The sequence below is a fragment of the Gracilinanus agilis genome, chromosome 2 (genome assembly GCF_016433145.1).
Source record: "Gracilinanus agilis isolate LMUSP501 chromosome 2, AgileGrace, whole genome shotgun sequence".
Classification (NCBI taxonomy): Eukaryota; Metazoa; Chordata; class Mammalia; order Didelphimorphia; family Didelphidae; genus Gracilinanus; species Gracilinanus agilis.
Window position 1 is genome coordinate 314,340,528 of NC_058131.1, and position 23,494 is coordinate 314,364,021.

At 35.8% G+C, this 23,494-nt stretch overlaps 1 protein-coding gene across 1 annotated transcript in view; it reads right to left on the reverse strand.

Annotated features, from left to right (window-relative positions):
- Window positions 1-23,494, reverse strand: part of GARNL3 (GTPase activating Rap/RanGAP domain like 3) — a 160,786-nt gene that overhangs the window by 79,455 nt on the left and 57,837 nt on the right. Inside the window, exons 8-15 of the mRNA XM_044664210.1 lie at window positions 16,913-16,988; window positions 14,822-14,920; window positions 12,992-13,095; window positions 10,766-10,874; window positions 8,595-8,640; window positions 7,238-7,344; window positions 2,858-2,973; window positions 1,083-1,187 (exon numbers count right to left, since the gene is read on the reverse strand). Of these exons, the coding sequence (XP_044520145.1) occupies window positions 1,083-1,187; window positions 2,858-2,973; window positions 7,238-7,344; window positions 8,595-8,640; window positions 10,766-10,874; window positions 12,992-13,095; window positions 14,822-14,920; window positions 16,913-16,988 (762 nt within the window). The remainder of the gene's footprint in view (window positions 1-1,082; window positions 1,188-2,857; window positions 2,974-7,237; window positions 7,345-8,594; window positions 8,641-10,765; window positions 10,875-12,991; window positions 13,096-14,821; window positions 14,921-16,912; window positions 16,989-23,494) is intronic.

The window sequence follows — 23,494 nt, forward strand, 5'->3', positions numbered from 1 at the left end:
ATGTAATAAAACCATGAAGTCCATTTCATATACATAGTATCCAAACTATTAGAAGCAACATTGCATCTAACATTGACTCCAAGATGGAAGGTAAGGGTTTAAAAAAAAAAATAAAAACTAGGTAAATCTAACCAAAAGTCATATGTTGCATCTAATGACTCCAAGATGGAAGGTAAGGGTTTAAAAAAAAACCAAAAACTAGGTAAATACTGTGTATTGGCTCCAAGGCAGAAGAGTAGTAAGGGTAGGCAATGGGGGTCAAGTGACTTGCCCAGGGTCACACAGTTGGGAAGTGTCTGAGGCCAGATTTGAACCTAGGACCTCCCGTCTCTAGGCCTGGCTCTCAATCCACTGAGCTACCCAGCTGCGCCTGGATTTACCTAGTTCTGATAGGGAAAGGTTGAGGTCCTATACTAGTATAGTTTTACTGTCTATTTTGTCCTTAAAATCCTTTAGTTTCCCCTTTAAAAATCTGGAAGCTATATTATTTGATGCATATATGTGAAGTACTGATATTACTTCAATGTCTATACTACTATATTTTACTTTTATATTTATAGTATATATATATATTATATACTATATTTTATCAAGATGTAATTAAATTCCTTATCTTTTTAAATCAGATCTACTTTTGCTTTAGCTTTGTTCGAAATCATAATTGCTACTTTTGCTTTTTTTATTTCAGATGAAGCCCAATAGATTTTGCTCCACCCCCTTACCTTTAGTCTGTCTGTGTCTACCTGCCTCAAATGTGTTTCTTGTAAACAATATACCACAGGATTCTGGTTTTTAATCCACTCTACTATCTGCTTCCATTTTATGGGTGAGTTCATCCCATTTACATTTACAGTTATGATTACCATCATATATGACTTTTACAGTTATGATTACCATCATATATGACTTTTGAAGCCTATCTTACCTCACCACCTACAGTAATCCTAAGGGTGACCCACTTTGATGGCCTATACTATTTTATATAAGCATTAAAATAATAAGCACTAAAGTTTCAGACATTTTGGAATACTCAATTTGAAGAGATTGCCCTCATGCAGAAATCATTTCTAAATGAAACTTACCTGTCCAATTCTAACAAACTCTGCCTGACGGGCTTCCTCTTTCTTCCGTGCTGACTTGGGTGACTCTGGTAAGACATCACTAAAAGATCGTCTATTAAGCATGTTCTAAATAAAAGGAAACAAGTCAGTGTAGTGTGGGAGAAAGAGTGCAGACTTTAGGATCAAAATATAGAGGTCTGAATTCAGGTTCTGTTACTTCATATCAGTGTGACCCAACTTCTCTGGCCCTTAGTTTTGTCTATCTATATAAAGAGAGGGTTGGACGACTCCTTCATCTCTTTTCCCCCTAGAAACTCCTGTATGTTTATTTACCCACTTCAGACTATAAAATGCTAACATTCCTTCTAGCTCTAAATCCCATGATGTTATAATGACTAGTGGAGAATATTTTTTTAAGGTCTTATCCTAGGTCTCTGCTTATTACATTTTCTCTGAATTGTCCCTACTATTAGCAGAACTGGGATCAGACCCCAAGCTCCATCTTGTACAAAGCCCATATGTGTTTAGGCAATTTTTTCCCTTCATTGCAAGTAGGGATTCAAGTGACCCTCTGATATGAGAAGTGGGGAAAGATCACAAAGTATAGATAACGTACTGAGAGCAGTGAAGTCATTGGAGTCAAAAGTTAAAAGAAGGGGCAAGTATCCAGTGCCATAAGCCAATCTGACACTGGCTTACTTGCAATCAAATGGATGAGGCAATGTAACCACCAAGAATGGAATTATTCAATAATAATAGCAATAATAAAAGACTCACATTTCTATGGTGCTTTAAGGTTCACAAAACCCTTTCTAGAAAATAACCCTATAATTTAAGTAATACAAATATTATCCTTGTTTTTCAGATGAGAAAACTGAGGTCAAAAGAAGAGAAGTAAATCATCCATCTTCCCATGGTTAGTTTCAGAGTCAATATGTGAACATTTGAAAGTCTCCTGACTTCAAGTTCAGCATTCTTTCTAATACACCATGGATCTCCAAAGTCTCTTCCAATTTTTAAATCCTATCTTATTTTTCATAGACTAAAAACTTTAAAGTAGAAATTATCTTAATTTATAGTGAATACAATTATGATTTATGGTATAAAATAAAGAATAAAACAAGGAGATGTACTCTAGTCAAAAGTATTTGTCATTGTTATAGAGGAGATCTAGGATACTGTCAAAATTAAACAAAGATTCCCTATAGATGATGAGGAGCTAGAGATGCTCTTTTTGAGGGTGATATTGTACTAGTTATCAGGAGTCCTAAAACACTGTACAACCTCCTGGACAGGAGCCATACTCATTCAAAAGAGTTTAGAAACCATCAAAGAAATGTATAATAATAATTTTTTAAAAGACAGGCTGGTAATGTGGCAAAAATGAGGCATAACTGATAGTTCATGTATTCCACTGTACTCTTGAAATGTTAGGGAAAAATGAGAAAACTCCATGAAACATTAAGTATCTATGATGAACTTGGACAAGAGTTGGACAAATATTACACAGGATGGCTGTCCACTTGACATGGATAGGTTTCTGTCATTGGCAGAAATGTCTACATTGGTATGATCACAAATTCATTTGAGAACTTCTTATCACAAAACACACCGTTATTGCTCCTTCTGATAGCTATGGAGAATTCTAGGCCACTTACAGCCACTGATCAATTATAATTTTAAGAATGAAGGCAACCAGTCAACTTTTCTAAAACGAAACTTATTTGCTTGAATTGCTCTTTCTGAAGTTCTGTTCAACTAACATTCTTACATGAAGGAAGAGGGCCATGTGTTACCTTGTGCAGATCTGGCATTAGATCCTGATATAAAGATCGAATCAACATATCCAGAGTTCGCTGTCGTTTCTGGGAAAATGTTGGAGTTTCCAAGGTAGCTTTTTCACCATTAATTACTAAAAAAAAAACAACCAAATTCAAAAGGGAACCCAAAATAATAAATCAGAAATTAAATACTAAAAAAAATCCATCAAATATTTAAGTGCTTAATATATACAAGATGCTGAATTCAGTGCTGGGGACAAAAGACAAAAACAAAAGTCTCTCTACTCTCAAGGAGCTTACATTCTACTGAGGGATACAACCAAATACACATAAAGACTGTCTCCTTTAGGAAGTTTTCCCCAATGAATTCCCTTTAATTCAATGATATTACTCTTCTCTCTAGTTCCTTTAATACGCCACTTTTCTCATTATACTGTAAATTCATGAAGCATAGAAATTATATCTTTTAACTAATATTAGTCTTCTTATTGCTATTATCCATTTAGTCATTACTGAAAGGAACTGAGCCAACAAGATGAAATTTAATGGAACTAAACGTAAAGTTTTCTCCTATTAAGATCCTTCTTTGATGCCTCATTACAGTGTAGCAATGATACTGAGTTTTTGAAGGCTATACCAGTGAAGCAAAAGTTCTGTTAGTTATAATTGGGCTAGAAAGGCTTTGAGTATCAGTACAGAAACCCCATGTTATCTGAAAGGCAGTCTAGCTAAGTACATAGATACTTATCACTGGAAGACTAGTTAGGGATTTTTTTTTTTTGAATCAAAACATTCACAGTCTGCTCTTGTATAGAGGGCAGCTGGGTGGCTTAGTGGATTAGGAGCCAGGCCCAGAGACGGGATATCCTGGGTTCAAATCTGGTCTTGTATAGAGGGATCATAATCTGCATTAGTGGAGGATGTACTTATACCAATGAAACCATAGGTCCCTGAGGTATGAAAAATAATGTCATAATGTTTTACATTTTGGTTAAAAAAATCAGATGCACATACACAGCTAAGAAGGAGAGTTGGCTTAAGAGCATATAAAAATAACCTGATAGTTAACCCAACATCAGTCATTTAACACCACCATAAGTATGAGTGCCACTTCAGAGTTTTCAAAGTGCTTTTGGAATCATAATTTCATTTGAGACTCAGAATGGCCCTGTAAGCTCATCTGAGTAGGTATTATGATCTCCAGTTTGTAGTTATGGATGTAGATGACAATATAAAGGGCTTTAAAAATAAAACTGGTGAGGTAAGGAAAAGATAAAATAAAGGATAATATTGCTGTTTAGAATGAATGAGATAATAATAGAAGATGATTTAAGGAAAGCAGAACTACTCAATGCCTATTTTACTTCTGTTTTCTCTGCCAAGAAGAATGATTTTAAAACTGGAAAGGATGGCAGGGAGGGAGAAGTGGTTACTAGGGAACTGAAATTAAATATAAATGAAGAGACTGTAAGACAGTACTTGTTTCCCTCAATGAATTCAAAATATCAGGCCTGGATGGACTACATCCCAGGGCACTGAAAGAACTGATGGATGTGATTGCTAAATTGCTAAGAAGTGTCTCTCTGAGATCGTATAAAGAAAACTGGAAGAGTGTCACAGGACAGAAAACAGAAGACTATCTTAAAGTTGAAAAAAAGGATGAAGATAATTCTCTATACTAGATAAGTCAAGAAGCTTAATAGGAGTGGAGAAAAAGATCATGTGAGGAGAGAGAAATTCTGAGGTGGGGAAGAAATATAAAAGTGCTCATAAAAGGTAGCTTTGATCTTTTCAGTAAGGTAAGAAGTGAAGTAATCTGCTAAAAGTAAGGGGCAGGCCAGCAGTGGGATGGGGCAACGGCTAGAGAAAATCATTAAAACAGAAATTAGGGGAAATGTATTAGGGAGTTTTTGAGAAATGAACAAAGAGTTTGCAGAAAAGTAGGGAAGGGCTACAAGTGGTTAAATAACTTGAATTTGGATCAGCTGAAATCATGGCTACCTTCAGCAACATTTTAGGAATATCAGCAAAATAAGAGAGGAAAATGAAAGATTTAGAACTAGAAAATGGAAATAGGAGTAGGCCAAGGGGGTGAAAGAGTGGAGGGCTATGGTGAACACATTACTGAAATAGTTAACTATGTGGTTTGGGCAGAGAATTATGGTAAGAAAAACAAAAACTAGAGTGTTAGACTGGAAAAATAGAGAAATATTGAAGAAACAGAGGTTATAATGAGGATTGACCCCAACTTTATCCAACTGAAGGAGTGGGAGAGTTGGAAAGACTAAATAGTATATACTTTGAAAGGAATTTCAAAAGATATTAGGAGTGGAGCAATTTCAGATATTGGTGAAGTTGATGGTATAATCATATAAGTGGTTTACCAGAACCAATGCTATTGGGATTAATTGATATTGAGGAACCATAAAGTTGGAAGGATTATCAATGTGGATCTTAAAGTCATCAAGATGACAGTGGAAGATAGGATGGATAGGGAGACTGAACAAAATAGTGCGTTGTATGAAGATAAATCTGGCAGTAGTGTGCAGCTTTTTGGAATATTCAGTCACCCAAAAGGATTCATTCTCTTAGTTGGATAGGTAGAGGTTTACTGCAAATCATATATTGTGAATGTCACTTTAATAAAAATCAAGTTTAAGAAAAAAAACTACTTTCTATTGGGTAATCTCCACTTTAAGCAACAGGTCTGAGAAAAATCATTTGGAACAATCATTGCTTGTCCCAGTTTTAGCTATAGACAGAAAATTGATGCCAATGTGGTTAACTGTAGATTTCCAGAAAACAAAATTATGAACCCTCCTAATAATATTTTAATTTGTAGACCATATTGAATATTCTAGTGTTTTCTTTAATTTTTATCAAAAAATGTACTGAAATACATAAACTAGATGGAAGGTGTTTCTCAGAAGATTGTGAGGAATGAGAAAATTCCAGGTACAGGGAACAGACTGTACAAAAGACATGGAGACAGGATATGGACAATCATATAAGATGAAGAGCAACGCCATTTTGGTTGAAGCTTAGAGAATATAAGGGGGAATAATGTGTGATTGGCCTGGAAAGAGAGACTAAAATCACAATGTAAAGGGCTTAACATGACAAACAGAAGAGCTTGTAATTATGAGACAATCCTATCTTATGAGACAATAAGGAGTCACTGAAGCTTCTTGAGCAGGGGAGCAACAGTCAAACCTTTGCTTTAGGAATATTAATTTGGCTCAAGTATTGAGGATAGTGTTGGGTGACTAATAGGAAACTACTGCAAAACTCCAAGACAGAGAGGTGATGAACTTGACTAGGCAAGGAATATGTATGAAATAAGGGAATTATGAGAAAAAGAATGATTCCAAGTTATTCAGGAAAATAGTTCCTAGTTTTGACATTGAAAGAATAAAATATTAGTAGAAGTTTTAAAGGCTTGGTGAGAAGATCCTCAAATGGACTGGCAAGATAGAATAGTGGAAAAAATACCAGTTTTGGAGGCAGAGGGCCTGAGCTAATCATCTTACTTCTGCTCATATAACTTGAAGATCTTGAGTGAGTTTCTTACCTTCTTTAGACCCCAGTGTCCCCTACTATAAAATAAAGGGACTGGACTGAATGATTTCTGAAGTCCCATCATTTTTAAAAATTTCTTAATTTCCTTATTTTTTAAACCCTTTTTTCCTTTAAACCCTTTTTCTTCTACTTTTAATAAATAGGGTTGTTCCTACTTTTTACACCAAGATGCCACATTAGGCAGTCTATCAGGAAGGAAATTTTAGGGGAAAGAAGTCACATGTTTGCCCTTTATAAAGGGGAGGCTGAGCAAAATTCATAAAGGAGAATACATACCAGGAAATACAGAATATAATTCATAAGATCTGTCTTTGAATAGATATAATCTCTGTTCACCACTGACAAATAATCATCCACATTAGTTGATTTTGGATCAAGTCCCAATCAGGAACTCCTCATAATCTCAAACTCAGTCACAATCTTCTTATACCATTCTCTATTCCCTGTGCCCTTGCCAAGCCCACAACATAGCCACAAAGTGTGATACACCAAAGTAAAAACACAGAGATGGACAAACTTGAGGACTAAGTACAAAGAGAGATACATGACTTAATGAACAAAGGACAGAGAAGAGGAAATGGAGAGGTAGAGAGGTAAGATGTTCTGCATGGATAGGACAATGGGGAAGTAGGTCAGCAAAACACCCACAGAACAGTAGCAGAAAATTAAAACTAATTTACAAAAAGTTCTTATGATGCATGGAGATGCACAAGAGGGATGAAGTTTCCTTGTGAAGTCTCATGAGATAAAATGGCAAAATACATGGTGACCTAGACCAAATAAGACTTCCAAAAGGACCTCAAAAAAGAAACTTACATTTCACTAGCAAAAAGTCCCTGAATTCCTGGTGATCTGTAAACACAGGTGGGGATGGCAAGGGCGGGCCAAAAAGGGGCACACTTTCTTCTGAAAATATTTTCAGCCTATGGAAAGAACATTTTATAATTAATTGGGCCCCTTTTCTCTAAAGCACTGACTGTATACACCAGAATTTGTTATGCTAAAAATAACAACTCACATCATATAGGACTTTCGGGTTTACAAATAGCTTTCCTTAAACTCTGAGAGTGAGCTAGTGAAAGGATTATTATTCCTATTTTACAGAGGAAGAAACTGAGTTTTGCAGAGAAATAGTAAATATAGAAGCAAGGATTCAAACCTAGGTCTTTGGCCCCTAAGACATTTAGCATGTTTTATATTACTGCCTCATAACACTAATTGGTCCAATGTCCTTTTAATGTGATTTATATGATTATGCCTTGTGGGGGGCCTGGAGCACACCTCTATTTCCTATTCCAAATGACAAGTTACTTTGGGGCATAGTGTCTTTTTCTACATTCAGTGATTCTATCCATTCAACTCAACCAAACATTTATTGAATACCTACCATGTGTAAGACTAAGCTAATGGTGCTAAGACAATTATATTGCCTTTAAGTGTTCAATAAATATTATTAGTTTACTATAATAAGGCTTTAATAATGTTTTCTTTTGTTATCTCATATCTGGAGATTGGGGAAAGAAACTCAACCCTGGACAGTGCCTACCAAGATAGATGGGCCTGAAGTATATATCTAAATATATGCCTGTTATCTGAGGGTTAGTCGAGGTAAATGTGGTAAATTCATTCCCAAGAGGTTGGTCATCAGGTGATAATTTATTTTGGTCACAGCAACTAATTTAACCATCCATCCACTAAGGGCATAAGAGGAGTTAGGTGTGGTCTACATCAGTAGAGAATCACCAAACCACCCAGATGAAATCCCAACTCCTTAAAGAATTAAAATGTGACAATGAAAGGCTAATACAACAAGGATACACCACAGGGAAAAGAAAGCTAACTCTAGCCAAGTCAATCTTCTCATTTTAAACTGCAACAATCTCTTGAAACAGTTGCTTCGTGTCCAAAATGGGATCCACAAAATGAGACTGTAAAGGACTGCCTTCAATAAACTTTCCTTTCCCAAAGAGATAATGACTCCAATCAAAAGCCACTATACTTGGTGGCTATTCCAAATAAATGCAATCAATGTATTAGGAATTAAATCAATGGTGTAAGAAATTTTAATAGCAAGAATTTGTTTAAAGGCAATATAAACTTCAAGAATAAGTGTAAGAAAAAAAGAATAAATGTAAGAAATAACGAAAACAATTTGGTTAAAGTTAAAACTTACCTGAAGTTGTCATTTTGTTGATTATACCTCACTAAGGCAAAAATATCTGCCATCTTTGTTAAAGAAATTAATCAGTAATTTTAAGTGATATCAATGATCAGTTTGTACTTAGAAAAATCCCTGCTGATGAAGAACAGGATAGGCAATAGCAGCCACTCTTCTACCTAACACTTCATATAATTCAATCTTCACATACTTGAATTGTGATAGCAACTTTATTTTCAAACAAATGGAGGAAATTAGTGGTTCAGGGGAACAAGATTGTTAAGTCTCTACAGCAGCTTTGATAAGGCCCATCCTATGAGGAAGGAGTTTACAATACTTCTGAATCTGTCAGAAAAACAGTTTAATGATGATTCTTGATAGGAGCCATATTATCAATGCACAAAAAAATTAATCAACAAGCTTTTGTTAAGCAAATATTATATGCCAGGCACTGGAGATAATACAAAGACAAAAATGAAATTATTCTTGTTCTTAAGAAGCTTATGTTCTATTGGGGGAACCAACTTTAAGCACACAAATATATAAAACAATGATAAAATAAACACAAAGTAATTTTAGGGTGGAGGCACAATAAGCTTGGGGAGCACATGGAAAGTGGTGCTTAAATGGAGCTCTGAAACAGAAAAAAAAACCAGCTCAGAGGAATGGAAACAATGCTATGAAAAAGATGAGATCCCTCAAAGAATAATAAAATCCTAAACATATTACAATGCCCATATTTACTCACATTTCAAATAGGACATTAAGAAAAATTCTTTTCCTCTGAAACTGTTTCCACTCCAACTTTTTTACCCCATGTCTTGCCTTGTAATAATGCTCCCAGAAACATCGTATTTTGATGAAGTCCTTCAAGGTTATGCCAGTGTCACCCAAGATCTGATAGGTGTTATTACCAAGCTAGAAAGGTTTTGCTCAATGATCAACTGTTTTTATTCTATGAGGACCAGCCTGAGAAATTCCAGAGACTCATCCTTAGGTGGTTGGTTACAAGTTGTAAGTTTTTGGTTATGGTGATCTATGAAACTGATAGAGCCAAACAACTCACTATCCTGCAGCTCTCTACTGTACTGATGGTAGCAGAGTAGTAAAAAAAAATGTTCAGAAGGGGCAGCTGGGTAGCTCAATGGATTGAGAGCCAGGTCCAGAGATGGGAGGTCCTATGTTCAAATCTGGCTTCAGACACTTCCTAGCTGTGTGACCCTGGGTGAGTCACTTAACCCCCATTGCCTAGCCCTTACCACTCCTCTGTGATTCTAAGGTGGAAGGAAAGGGTTTAAAAAAAGGTTCAGAAGATCCAAAGAGTCATATGTTTCTTGGATGAGTTACCAAAAAATTTAACTGCTCCCATTTTTAATGTGTTCTATTCAATAGTATACTAGGAAGCTGATCATGACAACTAAACCAGAAAAGAGCTAAAAGGTCGTCTCTAGTTCTTATGTACTATTTACAGAGAGATGAACAAGAAATACACAGGTGTGGAGTGGTTGGCATTTTTAACCAGAGAAGGCAATACTCATCTTGATGAAGTTAGAGATTGATGCAAGTATCTAAATAAGTTTAAACAGTAATAAGAGGGAGGCTTTTCCATGATGAACAGACTTTGTCTTTGCTAGAACAAACAAAATATTATTGGGGCTTTTAGGAGGAAAAGTTGGTCAGCGGTCACTCCTTTCTCATCTCTTCTTCTCTCTCCTGAGCTAAAACTCTTAATGTTCTGATGTATGTAACTCCTATACTGCTGATGGTTGAGATGTCAGGAGTGAGTTGACTTTATAACAGCTGCTTGGACCAGTGGAGCTTGACAGGAAAATGAATAAATGTAACCACTTACTTTCAATCATGATTTTAATAAGTGGTGGTATATCTTTGAAGTCTGAGGGCACAGGCCTCAGATGAATGCATCATTTTCTAACCTATCTCATTCCAGAGCAAAGATATCATAATGAAGGTGAAAACAATGGGACCAAATAAACTTTTCAACTTTTTAAAAGATAGAAATTATGCCATTAAATAGATCAAATGAATAAATGAAACTATATAATACAACCACTTTTCAGAATTAACTAAACATAATGGTAAACACAATAACATAAGTATGAGAAGCATAAGAAACTTTTGTATTCGGTTCTCCATAGAATATGTTTGAACAAAAGAAAATAGGATACGTGTAAAATGAGAGCGAATCATAGAAGGCTTGAATGCTGGAGAAGATTCTTCTCCTTCCTGGAACACAATGGTGACGATATCATTTCCAATATGACGCTTCCTTTCAACCTGTAAATAAGGACAATAACACATTATGTAGACTTAGGGGGGAAAAACTGTAACTCAAATAAAGTTCATAAAGTTTCCCTAACTAAAGGAAAAGTTCTTTAATCCCACCTTTTTATAAGAATCCCTTTTCCATTTTTGCACTTTCAGTTTTATTGTGTTGTTTTTGTTTTTATTTTTATTTTCACATTACATTTACAGATTTCTCCTGCTTCATGAAAGGTCTCTTCTTACAAAGTGATTAGTTAAGAAGAGCTAATAACATAATAAACTCAACTGAATGTCCACAAAACACTACCTCTGTAGAACCTCAACCTATTGAAAAAAAAGAACAGAAATTTATTTTCTCTTCCTCTTACCCAACCACAGTAAGAAAAAAAGGGCAAAAAAAGCAAATTTCATGTAATAATTATGCATAGACAGAAAAAATTGCTCAGAAGCTGTACACACACACACACAAAAATCTAAATGTCTCACAACAATTGAAGAATGGCTGGACAAGAAATTTTTCTCAAGAAGCTCCCAACTCTGTGTTTGTATACATACATATGTCTTAGCTTGAGATTGTGCCATATATAAATTACAAAGAGAAAGCTCCATGCAGAATATATTTCCCTTTGTTCAAACATGCAGAATGAAGATTCTAATTTTCTCCAGATCTCTGGTTACTAGTTACCTGTTTTTCCCCCACGGAATTTATTAATGACAAGTCTTCAAATCTTTTTTTTTAAAGGAATCTAATGAAAAGTTCAATAGAAAAACTAGAAGTCCTAGAGAAAATGAAATCTTTCCTTCAAAAGCTATCAGCTTCATGCAAGGGTTTTTGCACATGTATTGTATATGATATGACACTAATAGAGCCCCTAGGGCAGGGATAGAAGGATCACTCTGTATATGGCTTTACTTAGCACACAGTAACACTCAATATTGAAAATCCTAATCCCTTCCTTGGAAGGACACTATCTGTGGCCATTGGTTTTATTTCCTGGATATTACTGTGTGTGTTGGGCCATTGAGACAATGAGAAAAAGATAACTAAAATTCACTTTGAGGCAAAAGAAAAATTTTCTCTCTGTTTAACATCAGGATATACAAATCCCCTCATCTCAAGTACCAGAATTTGATAAGAAGATTCTTTACAAACTTTGTCTTGTAAATTATTGTTGTTAACGTAGGAAAATTTGGCAGTAGTTTGTATTGATAAGATTCATTGCCCAGGAATCTATAAGTGAATATTTATGGATCACTAATACAAGTACTAGTGCTTAGTCCAGTGCCTGGAATATGATAAGTATTTAATAAAGGCTTGCTGACTTTCATGACATGATGATGATGGCAATATGAATTGCAATATGAATAGCATATATAAACTATATCTGATTATGTATCATCTTAGGAGGAGAAAGGATGAAGGGAGGGAGAGAATTAGGATTGTAAACTGTCAGAAAACAAATGTTAAAAACTAATTGGGAATAAAAAATGATAAAAAAAAAAGAAAATAAATAAGTGCTTTCTGGCTGACAGACTACTTGATATAAGGTTTCAGGATAATGGCTAGAAAGAGGGCAGTTTCTAGTTATACTGGACATTAAGGCTTTAAAGACCATAATAGCACATCTTTATGGGGCAACTAGGTGATACAGTAGAGAGAGCATTAAGCCTGGAGTCAAGAAGATCTAAGTTCAAATCTGGCCTTAGACTTTACTATCTGTGTGACCTAGGGCAAGTCACTTAACTTGTTTGCCTTAGTTTTCTCAGTTGTAAAATGAGGATAAGAGCACAAAGTAAGTGCTATGTAAATATTATTTTTATGATGATCATTTTTAGGCTACATGCCTTTTGCATTTTAATATAATTTATGGGAGATAGTAAAACCTTATGGAATGAGCACTAGCAGTATAGTTAGAATTGCTATTCTGAAGTCCTGGCTCTGTTTCTTAATGCCAAGGTCTGCAAGACATTTGACTTACTCTTAAACACTTATGTCTTCCTCTGTAAAATGAGTCTAACAATTATACTAACTCACATTGTTTCTATAAGAAGAATGCCTTGTTAAACTGAAATTACTCTGTATTTTTTTTATTTAGATGTTTTTATTATGATGATGACATTGTACTCACTTGCTGTCTATTCTCTTTAGAGTAGGGTAACATGGTGGAAACATGAAACATGATTTCATGTCCTTGGTACACGGTATACACAGAATATAGTCCTGTGGTATCATCTGTAAAAATATGAAGATACATTTATTGAACACAATATATGGAGTCTGCAGGAAGAAAATTTCTATTTTTTGGACCAGGGTAGTAGTATCAGATAGCTAGACATCTGTGCAGATGTATTAGGACATATCACATGTCTACATTCATGAGACAACACTTGATTATCTACATTAGTAAAGGGGAGAGGGATTAGCATGGATAATCCCAAAGGAATAATTTAAAACTAAGTTATACTTGTTTTGGGAATTTGATTTTGTACTTACATTTGATTATGGGTGTGTCTGGTATCCTAGAAATTCAGAAATAAAATATGTGATTCAAGCAGTGTGGTGAGGTGGAAGAGCATTGGACTTGTAGTCAGAGAGTGGGTTTGAGTCTTGGCCTTGCTATTTACTAGCTGTGTGATCCTGAGAAAGAATTTTGACTCTCTTGCCTTTGGTCCCCTTGTTTAGAAAACGAGAATGGGGCACTAGGAATCTCAGGTCCTTTCTGCTTCTAACATTCTGGGTACTTGTCTTTTTCTGGCAGCTCTGCTCCTTTCTCCATTTGTATGTTTCCACATCACACTGAAGACCTGGGTGACTTCATCTATGAGACTAAAGAAAAGCACCAGCCTAAGGAAAAGCTATTCAAGTGTGTATTCTCTCTGGTTCCCATCTTCCCTGGGATTAGAGATTAGTGATTTGGTTAAAAAGAGAGAATGCTACATTGTTCAGTTCCTGTTAGCCTCGCCAGATGAAAGGTGGTTAAAGATGATTATACTGTCAACAAAAACAGTGTGTGATGTTGCAGAGAAGCAGAAAGCTGCCCTAGAAATCATATGCTTATAAACAAGTGGGCTAATTACAAATGCACATAGTTTATTAATGTGGAACATACCAGGTATAGACTTCATCCCATTTCAATACATTATGGATCAGTGACTTCACTGGTATGGATACTTCCTCTACTAAGGTAGATTTAATTAAACTCCTCCAGGTCTTAGTAAACAGTCTTCATAAACTGCTTTCCCAGTGTGTGCCCCACCCGCACTCCCCACTCCCCACCCTGATACCTCCCCACCCTCTTAAAAAAAAATCCTTCCTTGGTGGCCAACCCTGTGGTGATTATTTATCCCTTAGATGACAGAACTAAAGGTCATGGCCCAGAAGGGTCTGCCTGAGTTTGCATTCCACTTGCACAGTTGAGGGAGTAAAGGAGTTACCTAGAAATTTTAATATTGCAAATAAATACATTTAAATTAAAAAAAAAAAAGAATACAGGGTCATCTCCCTATCATGATGAAGCATGGAAAGAAGCCTTCATTGGGTGACTCCCTATATGCTTCAAGAAAGTCACTTCACTTCTTTGTTGTATGTCAGTTCCTCATACATCAAAGTGGTATAATTATGTCTATTTAATTATATCAGACTATTGTCAGTATTAAATGAGATAAAAGTGAAAATACTTAAATAACTATACGCACTATATAAAAATGTAGGAAATCAGTATCATTATCATTGTTATTATTACTATTACAATAATTTCAAACATACTGGGAGGTCTGATTTGTGTCCACAAAGCATAATGATATCATAATGTACATATAATTAGTATTTCTATTGTCACGATGTGCAGGATACTTCATGACTTTCTTCCAGTCACATTTGTGCTGCCTCAATCCTGCCACTACATTTCTCTTGAGAGATGTCTATGTAAAAATGTGACCACAACCACTGGAAATCTTACTTTTGGTGTCCAGGCCTCCTCGATATCCCGTCCAGCCTTTTAGTGTAATTGTGTCACCCAAAAGATTTACTAATTTTTGAAAAGCTTCACTGCCAGTTTCTAGAGAAAGAAGAAATCAAGCATTAGGAAAGCCATCCAAATCAGATGCCAGGTGATAACATGTTGATTCACAGTTTTCATTCTCTAAGGGAAACCTGAAAATGGGTATATGGTAATATGTACTACTGATAAGTAAAATGTAAAATTCACATTCTTTCTCCCTGGGCATCCTCCCTGCAGGGAAAGACCACAGTCTCAGGAAATTAAAATAATGCTTTATTTTGGGCCCTCATATAGTTAAGTTTCACAGTTACCTATATATATGTTATATCTTTGGCATGTGATATCCATAAGGGCAGGGACTGCATCTGATCTTAACTTTGTATGTCCTTCAGTGTCTAACACAGTGTTCTGCCCAGCAAGAATTCACTGAATTGGAAGCAAGCAAATGAATTTGCTGAACCAAGTTGGAAACCATATTGTAACTTTCATCATGGAAGAGGAATACTTAAGAGAAATTCTAGAATGAAACCAACCAATTAAACAAAACATTACATGGCTGATATATATCGTTAGTATATAAGTTCTGTCCAATGAATCAATCAACATTCTTATGAGCTTACAGGTAATTTTTAGGTGCCAAGAATACCAAGACAAAAATGAATCCAATGAGGAGCTTACATTCTTTTGGGGGGCACAACACATATACACACAGAATAAATACAAAATAGTTACAAAATAATTTAGAGAAGGAGGGCATTAGTAGTTGGGGGAATCAGAAAGGCTTCAGATATAAGATGGTGCTTCAACTGAGTCTCGAAGGTTCTAAGGGATACAGTGAGGGAGGTGAGAGGAGGAACAGCATTCCAGCCATAAAGATGGCCAAAGTAAAGGCATAGTGGTGGAACAAGGAGTGCTGGGAGTGAAGCACTGCAAGACTGCCAGTTTTTTTAGATCAGGGATTGGCAAAAGGGTGGCATGCTGCCTGTTTTTGAATTGTTTCTCCAGATAAGAAGGAATTTTTTTACATTTTAAAATATAATAAAACCTTATTTTAAACTATAAAAACCATTCTTATCCCCAAAGTCATACAAAAACAGGCAAGGGCAGGATTTGGCCATAGGCTATAGTTTGCTGACCCCCTGCTCTAGCTCATAGAGTATGGGAAAGGCAGATGAAGGAGGGTGGGAATGATAGTGGGGACAAAGAGTAACCTGATTCCTTCTCCAGAACTGCTGTGATGTAGGTGGAAGTTAGCCCAGGGAGGAAGACAAAGAGGCAAGTGTCATTTAGGGGAATTCATTTCTCTGTCAGTGTTGAATGGGAGAGGCATGAGGAAAAGAGTTCTAAAGTGAATGGAAGTGGGTCAATTATGGAACAGGAATTCCAGAATACACAAAGTTCTTGGTGGATATCTATGATAAGGAAGGAAGGCAGGTTGGACAGTTCTCAAGAGCATTGTAATTAACAGTTAGATAGTCCAAGTACCATGAAATATTAAAAGGACTAGAGAAAGGTCTCCAGGATGTAAGACAGATCCTCTATGGGGGATTTAGGGAAAATTGTGGACAAGAAATGCCCAGGATGAGGGCCTGGCTAGATGGCAATCTGCATCAGTAAAGGGGGTGCCCAATTTGAGGAGATCACAGGTCCATTTAAAGATTATAGCCTATTATACAAAATAAGTTTTGTAGAAGCAGCAGAACTCCACTAATTTCCTTTTGATAAATTTTTGTCATGCAAATTACTGACTCCTAGGGTAAGTCTATCATCATGAGGTCATTACTCCATTTCCTTTATCTTCTGACGTCACAAAGCACATCTACATCAGTACTGCATATGATACAAAGAAGCACATTTTTCTGCTCCTATGAAATGGTGGAGAGCTTTGGGTTAAAAAACTGGGATCATAAACTTTACAATATGTCATTATTGATAGCTGCTTCTTTGAAAAAATTCTTAGAACTGAAAAAACATGGGTGGCTAAAACTAGATAATAGGAACCAAAGATTGATTTTATTCCTAGAAAGTAAGAGTGATCACTAGACTCACCATTACTGAACATTTCATCATCTGTGAGTTGTCCATCTTTGGCATAAAGGATCCCAAACTTGAAATTTACACAGCCCTTAAAAATATAAAGATAAGATTTTAGAACAAAGATAAGAATTGAAATGTCTTATTACTTTTGTAGTAAAAGCATGAATGATTATAAAATATTATATTTTGAATAAAGGACATTACTAATATCAATAGGACAACAGTATAGGTAAGCATAGTTAGTGATAAGAGCATTAGATACAGAGTCATAAGCCCTGGAATCATTGCTCTGATACTAGCCACATGAGCCTGAATAATTTGCTTAATCTCTCTTGGCTTCATATTTCTAATCTGGGAAATGGGGATAATAACCCCTACATTGTCTATGCCAGCAGGCTGTTTTAAGAAAAGTGCTATATAAATCTTGAAGAGATATAGAAATTGCAGATTTTATAGGAGAGACCCTTTGAGTAGCATCATAGGATTATCAATATAGAGTTGGAAGGAACTTCAGAGGCCAACTAGTCCAATCTCCTAATTTTATCAATTTGTTAAACTGTTCATAAGAGAAAAGTCAGGCCCAAGGAATGGAGACCATTGATGGATGACAACTAAATCTGCAAGAGTGGCTTAGGTATGGGCCAGTGAGTCATGACTTAAAGTTATGTCAAAAGGTCTGTGCCCCTTCTCATACACTAGGGAAAGAACTGGGAAGTTGGAGTATTTGAAAGAGAATCAATTTATATGATGAAGCCCTCTAGTAAAAGGCAGCAGTTGAGGCAGAGGAAAAGCCTATGCAGCTGGCATTGAACATATTGAGAAAGGATGAAAAATTGCCTTGAGGGTGGAGAGAAAATAGCTACCAGAAGGTTTTATCACTGAATGATAAATTCAGATTGATTGAACCTCATGGGAAGAGAGGACACTGACTGATGGTGACAGGGGAAGAGTCTAGAAGAAGCAATAGAAGAAAGGAGTGGAGTATTCTGATAACGACCAGTGAGATAGGGGTTTTGAGTGAAAGTAGTCATTGCTGGAAAGGGTGGCTAAAGATGCCAGAAGATGGAAGGAATATTAAAATAATAGATTTAAGATGCAGTTAAGAGGTTTTTGTGGTAAGCCACACCAATTTCCCCTTCTGTAAAGATCTTCCTGGTGGCATAACTACAAGAATTTTTCTAAGACCTAGATGATCTCCAAACTGATGACATGCTGTTGATGGATCAATCTCTACAATACTCTTCATAGCAATTACTGAAAAAATTGATTGCTCCATATTCCCTCTAGTCAAAAAATGCATTGAATAACACCATATATAATATGTCCTATATGTTGTGTTGCTGGTGTAGCAGATGAAGCATGCCCTCTTGCTGGCAGTTAGGATTGGGATATTATGCTGAAGCCCACAATAAAGTCTTACAACTATGGCCTTCCCTGGTATCTCTAGCTTTAGAAACTCTTCATGCCCTTCCGTCTCCCACCTCCCCTAAGGTTAAACCTTCTTGGTTTGGCTAAAGAGCTTGAAGGTCTCCATCCATCAAGTTTCCTCCTCTATTATAGACTACCAAAAGCTAAATGATTCAATATATAGTTTTATGCAGTCCCAAATGAACAGTTTAAGGTTATGTGGAAGAAGCTGAACATACAAGCTAAGGTAGAGGACAGTAATGACCCGGAAATAAAGTAGGGGATTGGATTGAGTGCCATGCTATTTTGCTAGAGGCATGTGAGGTTTAATAAGTAATTTATATGAAGAGGAGATAAATTCACAGGTGAACACCTGTATTTTTGTATAAGCATTAATATCTATACATCTGAGTTGATCTAAAGATTTCTTTCTCTGCCTTAATCAAATGTGGTTTGGAGATTAGGCCCATACTTGTCTCTAAGAAAGTATTGAATACTACCTTTGCATTTGAAAATGATCTTTATATGATATAGGAATTATTTATGTTCTGAATGTTTAGGAGAAATAACTTGTGAATTAATCTGTTCATGGGGTTTCATCAATAAATCAAAAAATATTTATTATGTGCCTGTTACATTCCGGTGCTCATTTTCTAATTTTTAAAATATAAATTCAATTCATTCATTTAAGCTAGATTACCTTTGAGGTCAGTCAACCAGCAAACACTGATTAGGTGTCTACTGTCTTAGGCACTGAGCTAGACACTGGAAGACAGATACAAAGAATGAAACAATTCCTATTCTTAAGGAGTTTATGTTCTAATGAGAAAAATGTGTACATATGTAAATATAAACAGAATAAGCATAAAGAGAACAAATGCAAATAAGTACAAGGTAGTTAAATATGAAGTAGTCTGAGAGAGAGGGAAATGGAGGAATCAGAAACAGCTTCATGTAGAAGGTGGGGGTTGTATGGAATATTACAAGAAGAGGATTGTCTGAAATAGAGGTGAGGAGACAAGTACATTCTAAGCCTGGGGGACGGATAGTGCAGTGAAACAGAGAAGGGCAGAATTTGGCTAGATCTCAGTGTATGGGAAAGGGACTAATGAATGAGGCTGGAAAGATATGTTGGATCTAGGTTATGAAAGATTTAAAAATCTAAACAGATTTTATATTTATCCTAGAATCAACAGGAAGTCACTGGAATTTAAGGAACAGGGAAATGACATGATCAGATCAGTTAAGATCACTTTGGTAGTTGTTTGGAGTACAGATTGGAGTGGTGTGAGATACCAATTATGAAGTTGTTGCAATATTCCAGTTGAGATGTAATGGGAGCTTGAACTAAAGTGGTGGTTATACAGGTAAAGAAAAGGAGTTGAACACAAGAGATGTAGAAACCAAAAAATTTGGCAGCTGACTGGAGTTAGAGAAAGTGAAGAACCAAGTATGTCACTGACGATGTGATCATGAGACTAGAAGAATGGTGGTGACTCACAGAAATAGAGACATTTAGAAGAGATATGTTTTTTTGGGGGAGGGGAAGGTAAGTTCTATTTTGGAAATGTTGAGTTTGGGGTTCCTTTTAATTCTATGATTTATGATCTTTTCTCTCCTGTTATTCAGGAATATCAATTTGTTTTTGAAAATGCTTTAGCTGCATCCCTTAAAATGTGATATCCTTAGCATAATTATTATGATTGTTTTATCATTTACTCTTTGACAAGCAATATTTGTTTAGTCTTTTTGATCCTATTTCTTTTGTTGGTTACTAATATATTAAAAAAAATAAAACCTTTATTTTCCTGGAGATGTTAGGCAAGGCCTTCATTATTTACCACTGATGGGGAGCGAAGGATGCTGAGGATAGACCAGGAGGGATTTGAGGTTGTGAAAAAAGCTGGCCTTTCCAGGCAGAGAATAAGTGGTAGTCATCCAGAAGACAGAAACCAGGAGTTAGTGAATCACCAGAAGGTCCAGCAGATTTTCATCAGTAAAAGAGAACTGATTCCTGTACAATGAAGGCCTTGGTTCTAAGACAGTAAGATCTCAAAAGGCTATAGGTGGCAGCTAGGATGAATCTTTAGGCACTGCTCCTTCTCTTCTTCAAAGTTATGGTATATTTCTGAGACTATTTGTTTCAAAGGTCCTTCGCCTTATAATATGCTATGTCTACCAGAGTGATTTTTCAATTATCCTTTCTGTATAGTCCAAAGCCCAGGTATTGCAGAATGGTACTGTGTTGGTACAAAATAGCTAAGTAGTACTTTTTGCCTCTTTATCTACATTTTTCCACTTTAATTCCATTTCTTTGTAAATAAAGCTGCTAAAAATCATTTTGACTTAAGCTGTAATATTTTTAAATCAGTGATCACAATATTACTTTGGAATTCTCATATTTAGCATAAAACCTAAATTTTAAATTCTAATATTAATTGGCAACCATGAAAAGATAACGAGTACCCTCAATCTCCTGATAATTTCCTTTACCTTCTATTATGTCTAAACACATTCTGCTCTCTTTTTAGAATCCTAACTTTGACATTATCAGCAAATTTGATAAGTATGCCATCTCTATTTCCAAGTCAGAAAGATGCAGAACTCAGGATAGGGCTATGAACAGAGGCCTGAAGCAATCAAAGTAGCAGAGTCATCTACTGCAATCTAGTTAACCTTCTTTGGATATAGAACTTCAATCATTGAGGAGTCCTCCTAACTAAACAATTGTCATCTTCTCATCTTAACAAGAAATATCTCATAAGAGATGTTGTCTTACTTAAATCCAGAGAGACTATATGCACAACCTTTTCCTAATATAGCAATTTAGTGACCATAGAGGGGAAAAAAAAGCAGTGAGATTAGACTGTCATGATTGCTTAATGAACTCAAGCTAGCTAGAGAACTGTAAGTTACTCTTTCCCTTTTAAGTGGTCATAGATTATCTATTTAATAAGCCATTCTCAAACTGTCAGGGATAGTCAACTCCATTAGCTTGTGAAGTCTCCTTAAAAAAAAAACAAAAACAACATTTCTTTCTTTCTAGTTTTGTCAGGGATAGGCATCAATCTAGTGATTCTAGTTCAAGCCCTCATCATTTCTTGCTTAAACTATTATAATAACCTCCTAATTGGACTTTCTGTTCTCTTTTTCCTTACCACTGCCATATTTTCAAAGCACAGATCTGAGCAATCTCTTGCTTAAGAAATTCAATTGGTTTCTTAATATCTCTAGGCTCAAATACAAACTCCTCTATTTCACATTTAAAGCCCTTTCCAACTGGGCTTAAACTTGGCTTTCCATGTTTACTGAACATGGCTTCCCTTCAGATTTCATAGTAGTGGCAAACTGGCTTCTTGCTGTTCCTTACACAAAATGATCCAACTTCCACTTTGTTTTGTTTGTACAAACTGTTCCTCCCTCCAACCCTCATATCTAGAATACTCCCTCCTCACTTTTCTCTTAGATTTCCTCATTTCCTGCAAAGATGTAGATGACATCTCCTATGCCACAAGTGCCTTTCCTGATCCCCCTAGCTGCTAGTGCTTTTCCTCCCAAATTACCTATATTTAATTTTAAAAAGCATTTTGGCATTTGTTAATTGGTAGTTATGGAGTTTATTATTCCATTTTGAAAACAAGGTCAATATTTACTTATTGCTAAACCTAGCAGACTCTCTACTATTATATAGAATTCCTCACAGATTAGAGAGTGATCAAATATACAAGATCTTTCACTACTTAGGAATGTAATTCATTTGGGCTAGGAGATCTGAATTCATTCACATTAATAAATGCTCTCCTCACAGAGGAATTTACTTCTTTTAATCTCTTTTATGTTATCATTTCCAGTTGAAGCATCATTTTCTTGACAAAGAAGACAAAAAGAAAAAGGAATTGACTAATTCTATTTTCCCAATCTCTTTTTAACATTTCTTCACTCATCACAAGCTTCAGGCTTTGTTCTTCCTTTTTATTCTTGCTTTCTCTAAGCAGAGCTTAAAATAGTCTTTTTTTGTTATCTTTAACATTCTTCGAAAGCCTCAGTTCAATTGGGGATTTAGTCTTTTTTTTCTACTGTTATTACCCAAGTTCATGCCCCTCTTCTTTAATTGTGTTTATCCTGTTATGCATCTCTGGTTTTATCTTTCACATGTCTTCTTTTTAAAGCATGAACATACTGTGGTTTTTATATAATTCTCCCATCTCTCCCCAACTCCCAATACAATCGTTTGCTATTATATTGTCACAATTTTGATTTTAGAGACTCACCCTTCTTGTGGAACCAAGGCCACTGGATCACAATAAAGCTGTATGAACTTTTTGAAAATGATTTTACTAAAGTCTAGGGTAAACATTTAAATAAGCTAGAGTTCCCTTCTTGTCAAGAGCCATCCTTAAACTTCAATTGTCATTTGAAACGATCTTATGAGACAGTCATCATCTTTCTGGTGGGTTATGTGTCTAAGACTTTATCCAGAAAGGAAAAATACACAAGACATTTTATGGAACATATAAGACACAAAAAGTATACAAACAAAGGTATAGAGAAAACTCCTGGGATAAACTAGACTTTCCAAGCTATACTTCTCTATCATGAAGAGTCCCTACAGCTTCTCTTGCTTTCCTTCCTTTTGGCACAATTGGTTCTACAATCAGAGCACAAGGATGCTTACAAATATCAGCAGAGAAGTCTTGAGAGTCTCTGTGTTTATGTACTCTCCATTGGCAGGCTCAGAGCAGGAAGAAGTGTTTCTGACAGTAGCCACTGCTCTCCTGATCCTCGAGTCATCAGTAGTGATGATCAGATTGCATTGATAGTGAGACACTAGCTCTTATATACCTCTTTCACATGTGGTCCTTCCTTTCCACTACTAGTGCTGCCACATTAGTTCAGGTCCTAACAACTCTCCCCTAGACGATTAGAAGAACCACCTAACTAACCTTGCAGCCTCCAGGCTATCTCTCTCTTCAGTGCATGCTGTATACTACTGTCACAGTGATATGCTTAATGCACACAGGATCACAGATTTATAGTTATACCTTTGAAGTCATCAGGCCACGTCTTTAATTTTACAAATGAGGAAACTAAATTCTAAATGGGCCAAATAACTTTTGTATATCATGCAGGTAGTAAATGACAGAATTAGGATCCGACTTGGGTCTCCTTGATTTCAAATCTTTCATT